General features: G+C 42.8%; 1 protein-coding gene across 3 annotated transcripts in view; it reads left to right on the plus strand.

The window, feature by feature from the left end:
* The window catches only part of ALKBH8 (alkB homolog 8, tRNA methyltransferase), a 45,330-nt gene extending 38,229 nt beyond the window's left edge, over positions 1-7,101 (plus strand). For all 3 annotated transcript variants that reach the window (XM_015852227.2, XM_032442176.1, XM_032442177.1), the window contains 2 exons: positions 4,877-5,026; positions 6,412-7,101. In XM_015852227.2, the coding sequence (XP_015707713.1) occupies positions 4,877-5,026; positions 6,412-6,981 (720 nt within the window). In that variant the 3' untranslated portion in view covers positions 6,982-7,101. The remainder of the gene's footprint in view (positions 1-4,876; positions 5,027-6,411) is intronic.
* Positions 7,102-10,054: the final 2,953 nt, after the last annotated feature.

Consider the following 10,054-nt stretch of genomic DNA (forward strand, 5'->3'; position numbering starts at 1 on the left):
ATTGCAGTGTATCTTATCCATTTTTATGAGCCATAGATCTGTCTTTAAGGTTTCCAGTGTCTGGGCAGGTGTGATGATGTGCAGATCCTTATAGGGGCATCCCTGTGTGGGGCTGAGGTGTGACTGAAGGACACTGAAGCCTTTCAGTTTTCTGGTTTACACTTCTAATTGAATGGATACGCTGGTAAGAAATGTAGTAGCAACTGAAAAAAGCATTGGGTAAATATTTGTATTGAGAGAAGTGACTCTGCTCACCAGAGTAGTTACGCTAGGAAGAAAAATGATGGCAATACAGGAGCCCTATGGTTTGTTTTAATATAGACATAAATTTTTTTCCCCTTCTTCTCTGCTTTACTGTCCTAAACTGTATTTTGCCAGGGTTTTGGGAGGAGGAATGGTGAAGATCTGCATTAATGTTGAATAAAATGGCTATATTGGATCCATGCTGCTTGAGGGCAGGTTCCTATCCAAAGGACTTAGCAGTAAATAAAACCAGGAGGAGGCAAAACCAACTGGCAAAGGTGTACTTGGAGCCAGATCACAGGATATTTTAGCAGTCAAAGGGTGAAGCAGAGGAACCTTTCCTGCCCTTTTTCCTCAGTGAATAGGAATTGTTAAAATGGTGGGAGATCTGGGTCTGAAGAGAGCTCAGAAGGCACCCTGACTGTATGGAATGGAGAAACAAAACACTACGTGAAAAGAATAGTAAAGGCCAGGCAGACCAACTGGAGCAGAGAGATTTGTCTTGCAGTGTTTGTGCTGGTGTCTTTTTTTTCTTCATGTGTGTGTGTTGGAATGTAATTGGGTTCCTTGAGGCTCTGACGCCATTAATTATAGCTGCAGTGATTCTCCAGGGAGCCATATCATTCCATTTGGTGGTTGGATTTCAGAATTAGATGTACTTTCCTTTATCACTTTCTAATGTGCTGCACCGGTCAGGTTTACAGATACTCAAATGAGCTAATTCAGCCAGATGGATTTTAATAATAATGAGATAACGTAGAAAGAAAATACATAATAGTGGGCAATGCTGACCTGTCTTTACCTATCTTTATTTAAGCCTGCAGGATCTGCAGTACCATTACAAAGCAAGCTATTTGTCTAGTGCTCTTTTCCCCTAATGATCAATTCCATGCTACTGCATTAAGTAGATTTATAAAATCTAGTTTAACTCCTCCTGGATGAAATGGCATCGATGAAGTCCAGCTGAAGGCCAGGATGGGATCTTTGCTTCTGTTATCTCATTCCAAGGAGCCCAATACAGAGCTCCTGGAAATTCATAGAAGTCACAGGTGTTACTTCTCTTTTTCCCGTTCCCTTTCATCTTAGACTTTTTTTTGATACTTCTTTCATTTATCCGAGGCTTTTCTGATAACACATTTCCTGGATTAAAAACAAGAGTTGGATGCAGGTAGTGTATCCCATCCAGATATAATGAAAATTAGTGCCCCAAATCCCTTCTTCTGGGTAGATGCTAAAAGATTCAAAGCAGCTTTCTGAGAGGTGGACTGGCTAAAAGGTGGATTCAGCTGAACAGTCAGCTGTGCTGTGTGAGATAAATAAGAAATTGGGTGGCTGAAGCAATGAGTTGGATTTGGAAAATTCAGCAAATAGGTTTATGTAAAAATAGAGAGGACTCGAGGGATAAGAAGTAATATGAAACCTTTAAAATGTTTAAAGCTCAACTCACCAAGGAGTTTTCTAGGTTAAGATCCTCCTCATTTTGGACACTGAGCTAATTCCTCTACCTTTCTATGCTATTCTAGAAGAGAACTCAGACTGTACCCTGTGGTAAACATCAACATCAGCCATATGAACTGGTGAAAATTAAAGCATTATTGTTACATTTTGAGAATTGTTTTTAATGGCTTGATTACGTGTTTGATTGGAGAGAGAAAAAGTAAAACTACGTAAAAGCATTTCTTTGAACTGTTTCCTGTGAACGCAGCATCATCACATCAAAGCTTCACTCGTGCTTTGGAATTAGAAAACAGAATTGGGAGGAGTTGAGTTCGAGGTTTCTGTCTCTTGCTGAAGATGTATTCTAAGGAGACATGGCTCTTGTTCTGACACATGCTTTATGTGTTCATAAAAATCATAGATAGTCTTGGTTTCCTCCTGTAAGCTGGCACTGCACCTCTGAAATTAGCCGCTTGTTGCCAGCTTCTTGTTTTCTAAGAGGCTGAAACCAGTACATAACTGGTTTTGAATGAATGTGTGTGTCTTGTAAGCTACCAAATGTAGAAATACAGTGATTATCATTCTTTTAAAATATCATGTAAAGATAATTCCAGTAAGGATGCTAAATTTGCTTAGCTCCAGCACCAGGCAGATTTGGGATGACTCCATATGTTCAGAGTTTATGCATACGCATGCTGCACCTATTACAATGTTCATATCAAAGCCAATGTAAAGGTATGCCGTATGCATCTATCTCAGAGCAGCTGTGCATTCACACTGGTCGTTTCAAGGTCTCAATTTCCCTTGCAAAATGGAATCTTTTTGCCTTGGATGTAGATTCACTTCAACAAGTATGACATTACAAGTAAGCCTGTCTTCGTAATTATTTGATATAATTTAGATGCAAATGAGGAATTCACATTCTAGCAGTTGTGCCTTTGTTCTTGTTTGCAGTTCATTGAATTTCATTAACATACACTGTAGTCCTTTTCAAGGTCATTTTTGGAGGGGAGGATTAAATTTCACTGTCCAACCTGTTCTTACTACACAAGCGTAGGGCCCAAGCAATTATTTCTGGGAAAGCTTATGAAAGTTGCAAGTACTCTTCTTCCTTCTCTTTCAGCCAGCATCAAATTGGGTCCTTTGACTTTTAATAAATACTGCGTTCAAATGTCTCAATTGCAGAAGTGGTGAAGGGTGCTGGTAATGAGGTGTGGAATCTCCAGCGTGCAGGTTGTCAGCTAAATTCATTCCGTGATGAGAGTAATTTAAAGATACTTCAGTTGGTATCCAGTGTGAAATGATGGGATTTATGTTTACTTCCAAGTAAACAAGAAGTCCCTCTTTTGTTCACTCTGTGCTTCAGTAAACCCTGAGATGAGGCCAAGAAATAAATGGGAAGAAGGTGCTACTGGGATTGATCTTCTCAGGTCTGTTTAGTGCTAATTGTCAGAGCAATATATACATACACATAGTGCTGCTTTGGGGGAAAGTTATCCTGGGTTCTCAACTTGGTATTTTCACAACAATTTCATTTACTTTGGACCCAAAGTTGGGGTCACAGAATCACAGAATGACCCGGGTTGGAAGGGACCTCAAGGATCATGAAGCTCCAACCCCCTTGCCTGGCAGGGCCACCAAACTTCCACAATTACTAGATCAGGTTGCCCAGGGCCCCATCCAACCTGGCCTTGAACAGCTCCAGGTATGGGGCATCCACAGCCTCCCTCAGCAGCATGTTCCAGGACCTCACCACTCTCCTAGTAAAGAACTTTCCCCAAAGGGTCCAAAGTCTCTGGAATTCTCTTCATGTAAAGCTCACTTGGAAGCTTTCAGGAAATCTGGCTGGAACGGAATCCTGGTTTTCTTCAAAGCTGTGGTGGTGGATGGAAAGCTAAAAGAATTTTAACTAACACAATTAATTGGGAGATGTAATGGAAAATGTGTTTATTTTTATCAATTGCTCCAAAAGAGATTTTTAATTTTGGCAATCCTGTCGTCTCTGCTGAGCTGATGAATTGGAGCAGCCTGCTGTACTGCTGGCATCAGGGATGGTTTAGTATTCTTCCTGCGTGAAATAAGATAAACACTGTCAGCAATAATTACTTAGGAATCTGACTCTGCTCTTGGTTATCTGTTTGTTGCTGATCATTGAAAACAAAAATAAATCTAATGTTCTCATGCAGGCTGAGTTTGATATATGATTTTGTAACAGGTTTTTGGTTTGAATATTGTATGTGCTTGGCAGACGTAAAAATGAGGGTGGTGTATGCATCACTCCATTTATCCCTAGAGAAGGGTCTTAATCCGTTTGGATTTATTGTTTCTTTGCAGGAGTGTAAATAAAGGTTCTTTTTCTAGATGCTTTTTCTTACCGTCTTTGACACTGGGTAAAGGGGGAAAAAAACATTTCATGCCGTGTTTCAGGATGGTTTCTGGAGATCATAGAATCATAGAATCACAGGGTTGGAAAGGACCTATAAGATCATCTAGTCATCTACTTACAGAAAACACCAGATCTCTCAGCTCCCTATCCAGACGCTAGAGATCATTTGGACTGTACAGGAACTTGGAAACTTGCATTGTAATGAATATGAGAACTTAAACTTCTGTGTGTTTTGGTGCTGAGGTAGAAAAGGAATGTACCTCAGTGCTTCCTTACCTAGACTGAAATGACAGAACGTGAGGTTGTGTGACATATTTCAGAGTCACCACTTCGGCATTTATTTTTGTAGATTCAGCATTTTTTATTTCAGTATTTGCTTAAGATGTCCTTGTGTTAATGGTGGCAGCTGAAAGGAATTGAAAATACCAGGGTTGGATTTGGTCACCTCTTTGTTCGCTGTTTTCTGGTCTAAAGATACCATTGGATCCTGTTCTGGCAAATGTTATGCTGAGAGCTGTTCTGTCCTATTTTGGTTCCAAACTGAGGTGCAGTGATGAGCAAGCAGCCGATCTGCTTCTTTTGCTTTTAAGTGAACATTTTAATCTTCTTTTTGTCGATATCCGGGACTCATAAATTTCTCTCACTGAGGCTATTTTTTATTCTTGCTCTTGGTTTTCTTTTGAACTAGCATGTGTTACCTTGGTAGGAGACTGTGATGACTCTATTACTGGAAGCATCAAGTGAAAATCATTTTTCAGTCTTGTAATTATCCTTCTTATGAGAAGCTTAATGGAACACTTTCTGTTACAGATCGGCTGTGATCGCAGCAAAAACCTTGTGGATATTTGTGGAGAAAAACATTCCCAGGCTTTTGTCTGTGATGCCCTGTCAGTGCCGATCCGGAGCGGTTCTTGTGATGCCTGCATCTCTATTGCTGTCATCCACCATTTCTCAACAGCAGTAAGTCTCCCATCTCTGTGCACCGCTGTGCTCTTGCATTGCTCTGCAGAGCTACTAATATTATTTAAAACTGAACAAAAAACAACAACAACAACAACAAAAAAAAAAAACAGCAAAATAACTCAGTGGATTGGGATCACGGAAACAAAACAGAACAGCAATATGAAGTGAAAATCAAAGGGGTGTGTTTGGTATTAAGCAGTTGTCAGAGCAGAACTAAACTGTTGGACTGCTCTACCTCTGAGACATTCTCTTTGCATTCTCCTTCTCCCCATTGGGTACACTTGCTCTTCCTGGCACTTTAATCTTCTAGGTGTTTGTGTTTCCTTTTGTTCTGCTTACAATTAATGACTCTGGAGAAAGCGGGCTTTGCTTTGAGATTCAGGAAATACGTCATTTCCAGGCTTAGATATTGAACAGATCTCATAGTTTTAGTTCTGTGGATTAATCCTGTAGAGAATGGGGACGCTGCTCATTTGCTCCCTGTATCTTTGTGCTGTCTGAGCTTCAGGCAGGAGCCGTGCAGCTGTAACAAGCTGCTAGACCATGGAACCATGATACCCTAGAGTCACCCTACAGAAATGAAGTGAAAGTTTCCAAATGCATCATGAAAAATAGGAAGCAGACTTATTTTGGAGAAGGCTGACACGTCTTCATTGGGGTAATTATAGGATCTGTGTTGAAGCTGTGAATTTAACTTCTTCAACTGCAAACTATATTTAAATCTAGAATTTTAGATCATCATAGAATTGTACAATGGGTTGGGTTGGAAGGAACCTCAAGGATCATCGAGCTCCAACCCCTGGCAGGGCTGCCGACCTTTACATTTAATACTAGACCAGGCTGCCCAGGGCCCCGTCCAACCTGGCCTTGAACACCTCCAGGAATGGGGCATCCACAGCCTCTCTGGGCATCCCATTCCAGCACATCACCACTCTCATAGTAAAGAACTATCCCATGACATCTAACCTAAATCTTCCCTCCTTCAACTTAAAACCATTTCCCCTTGTCCTGCTTTTATCTACCCTTTCAAAGAGATGAAGATCTCAATCAACTTTATTGATAGACCATCATTTCCAACTGGGCTGAAATGTCCAGGAAATCCTGGTCAGCACAGCACTGTTTCCAAAAGGCAAGAGAACTGCGTTCAGGAAAATGGCTTCCTTTGTGTATCATGACCTACATTATGAATTATTTCCCACTGCTTGGTCATTGGAGGAGTATAGCACTGTGTGCTCGTACATGCCAGGCAGAAAGAGATATTGCCCAGTAGAAAAAATTTCTCCAACCTTTATTATATGTCAGGGATGGTGCTGCCAGGTCCGCTCTCCTGTCTTTTCTGTTTATCTGTATACCAGCTTCCCACTTCTGCTTTTTCTTTATAGGAAAGAAGGCTGGCAGCTATCCGTGAACTAGCCAGGCTTCTAAAACCTGGTGGAACGGCACTCATTTATGTCTGGGCAATGGAGCAAGAATACAAAAACCAGAAGTCTAAATATCTTAAGGAGAAACATGGCAGCAAGGACAAGGAGGAGGAAAGCAATACTGGCACATCCCAGAAACTGCTTGATGATGAAAAGCCTGATAGCAGCATCCAAGGCTCATCATGTTCTGACCAACTCCTTGATGACTCAGAGGACAAAGGCTGTGCTGCAAAGCCAGTAGCAGACTCCAGGCTTCCTGTTCACACCAACCGGACCTCCTTTCACTCTCAGGATATGCTGGTTCCCTGGCACCTGAAAGGTGGCAACAAAAAGAAAGGGGCAAGTGTTGACAAAGTGTCATCTCCAGCTGGCTGTAAGGAATCACAGGAACTCAGCCCTGTTTTCCACCGCTATTACCATGTGTTCCGCGAAGGAGAACTGGAAGCAGCATGTGGATCCTTGGACTGTGTGAGGATTCTGAAGAGTTACTATGATCAGGGAAATTGGTGCGTGGTTCTAGAAAAGCTGTAGACCATGATACTTCCTCCATTACCTTTCTCTTTTGTGGAAGTACTTTTAATACAGACTGTAGCTATTGAGTCTTTTCAAATATCAGAATAAAAGATTGTTTATTAACAGTAATGAACGCTGCATACCTGTGCTAGCAAAATAATGACTAAACTCTTGGTTTAATTGTTTATTGAGGCATGGCATGGGCTTGTTCCTTACACTGATTTCTTCTATTTGAGCCACATGGAGGCAGAGGCACATCTGAGGCAGATGACCCCTCCTGTTAATGCCTGGGAGTTGGTTTGCATATATTCAGCACACGTCACATAGCTGTAAGCATCGCATTGATGTGTCTGCAGAATGACTAGTGAGCTCATGTAGGAGGAGTGTTCCTTGCTCCTTGGTAACCTCTGTGGTCAGCTTCTGTGTAGGAGTGGTGTGTGCGGGTCCTGGCATCATGAGGCAAGACGTGCTTCTGGAAAGTGAAGATGTGCCATGGCAGGAGCATGGGCCTTCACAGGGCGTTACAACTTGGTATGTGTCTCAGCAGAGCCACAGGGGGCTGAGCTCACACATGTAAGAATTCTTGATAGGTTTATGTCAGTCCTCTGTCACATCAAAATCTACTTTGGAACCTGTTTCCAAATGGTCATTCTGACAGAACACTCCAGTCTTTACTGAGCAGTAGCAGTGGAAGTCTCAGATGTGTTACTTTGCCTGCCTCCCTTTCCTTCTTTTTCAGGATGCAGAGATTCCCCCAGCTGAGGGCTCTTCCATGGACCCCCACAGACCTGTCTTGAGGCCATCCAGTCCAACTCCTTTGCCACGAGCAGAGACACCTACAGCTCTGTCAGGTGCTCAGAGCCCTGTCTAGGTCACTCTTTAATCCTGCAGACATCAGTCTGCTCTCTGCAGACAAAGCAGTTAATCTGCACAAGAGATGCAGATATTTAGGTCAAGGTCTTTTCTCTCAATTTATATTCTCAGAATGCTTTGAGAGGTATAGAAACAGTATGTCTGGTGCTGAGAGCAGTTCATTTTGTCTCAGGTGTCTCAAACTTGTTCAACAGGGCAGTGCTTCAGTGAGGGTTTGACAAGACACAGTGGTAGCCCAACGCTGATGCAGACAGAAGCCAGCAGCAGTTCATGTTGAAAATAAAGGTCCTCCTGAGCAGACAGCGCTATTTATCCTGCATGTGTGTATGTCACAGTTATCTACATCAATCTATGTCTGTGACGGGGGCAGTAGGATGCAGTACTGCAGATGGGCCTCACAGGAGCTGAGTAGAGGGGGACAATCACCTCCCTCTCCCTGCTGGCTACCCCAAATGTGTGATGGGTCCAGATGAGTGTCTCTAGGCTGAATAGGGCCAGTTCTCTTCCCCATTTCCCTGTTGCTAAGAATGTAGATGCAACACGTCCTTGCTAACAGAACAACCTGCTATGGGTTATGCGTCCTTGGACCAGCTCTGTTTTTCAGTCTGTCAGAGGTGGCCAAGTGAAAGGCCTCAGAAAGCACTTTTGGACTCTGGAGCAGCAGTGAAATAAAGAACCTAAGAGAAAGAGCTCATCGTATTTCAGAACTAGCAGAAAGAAAGGGCATATACATGAGGGGTCTGTGGTGGTGCTTCAGTGTGATGATTAAGCAATGAGAATGGTGGAAGACCTGAAGGGAATTGCATGGGGAGCTGTGCTTCTCTGAGCTCAGCGGGGTCAGTGCGGTGCCCCGTGGTCAAGACTGCGGTGTTGGTGTGTGTGCAGACTGATGAACAGAAACACGGTGATTATTCATGTGATACTTCTGTCTGCTCTGTCAGTTGGCTGAGAGGGATGTTTGCTCACTTTCCGACTATGCAGGGATAAAATAAACAGAAAGGGCAGGTGTTGCTTGGAGAGCATTGCCAAAATGAAATAGCTCGGATACATGCTTGGGTTTGGACCTACGCATGTGGCTGTATATCGTTTCTTAGTATTCTTCAGGCTGCTGCTGCACCAGGTTGCTGTAGGGCTGTGCTTTCTGAATGTCACTAGCTTATGGGCCAGAAAGAAGGAATGGCTGGTTTGTTGCAGGCAATGCTGTACTTTGCTTCTCCTCCCTTTCCAAACTGGGCTAAGTGCAATGGGCACTTTATCTTCATGCTTGAAAAGTCAGAGATTGAAAAGGATCAAGGTTTTGGTCAGAGTGTGAACAGCAACACTGAACATGTGTTAGCAGGCTCTTCTTGCCCAGTACAGTGTGACAAAGGGGAGAGAGGGGATGAAAAGGAGATGGGGTGGAAGCTCTGAGACAGGAATCAAACCTTTGCAGCTGGGAAGGCAGAAGGTAAAAATAGCAGAGCAGTGCCAATAGCTGATGGATGGTGTTATGAGGTGCCTAAAGGTCAGTCATAGATCCTATAAAAGGTATATTTGGAAGCCATGCAGTCCAATTTCCTGTTCAGACCAGGCTTAATTCCCAGGTTAGAGCAAGGTGCTCTCAGGGCTTTGTCCAACCAACATCAAAAACTTTTCCAAGATGGAAGTTCCACAACTTTCATGGGTGTTTGACCTGAATGCAGAACAAAGATGCTTTTTTGACAGTACTGATTACCATTAAGAAACTTCTTCCATGGAAGGTCCTGTATTGCTGGTTCCTGAAGTAATCCATGCAGCTCAAAGGAAACACATTACTTTTTATCCTAAAAGGTGGCTAGTTTGGGCAGTGTGAAAAATACCAAGAGGGAGGAACCACGTTTGATGCCCTTTCTTATTCTGTCCTCTTATCTTGGCGTGTGTCTCCCTTAAACATCCATGGAACACTTGAGTTCTGAGTTTTGCTTTTGAAGGAGGAGCCAGGCTGGTTTTCATGCTCCAAATCTGATTTGGGACTTGTTTTTATCCTTGTTGAAACAATCTCCCTTCCTCTACTCACTTTTCTGATTTTCCTGACTTTCAGTGTTTGTTCTTTTGAGATACCGCCTTTCTTCATGCCTTGGGACATAGCGATGTCCTGTCCTTACGCCAGGATTACTCACCTCCTCCTCTTGGCAGAACTAAGAATACAGAACTTTCCAATGTGCTGAACCCTGTAGTCCATATAAATACAAAAACAAGC

This window comes from Coturnix japonica, chromosome 1, assembly GCF_001577835.2.
Source record: "Coturnix japonica isolate 7356 chromosome 1, Coturnix japonica 2.1, whole genome shotgun sequence".
In the NCBI taxonomy this organism is placed as follows: domain Eukaryota; kingdom Metazoa; phylum Chordata; class Aves; order Galliformes; family Phasianidae; genus Coturnix; species Coturnix japonica.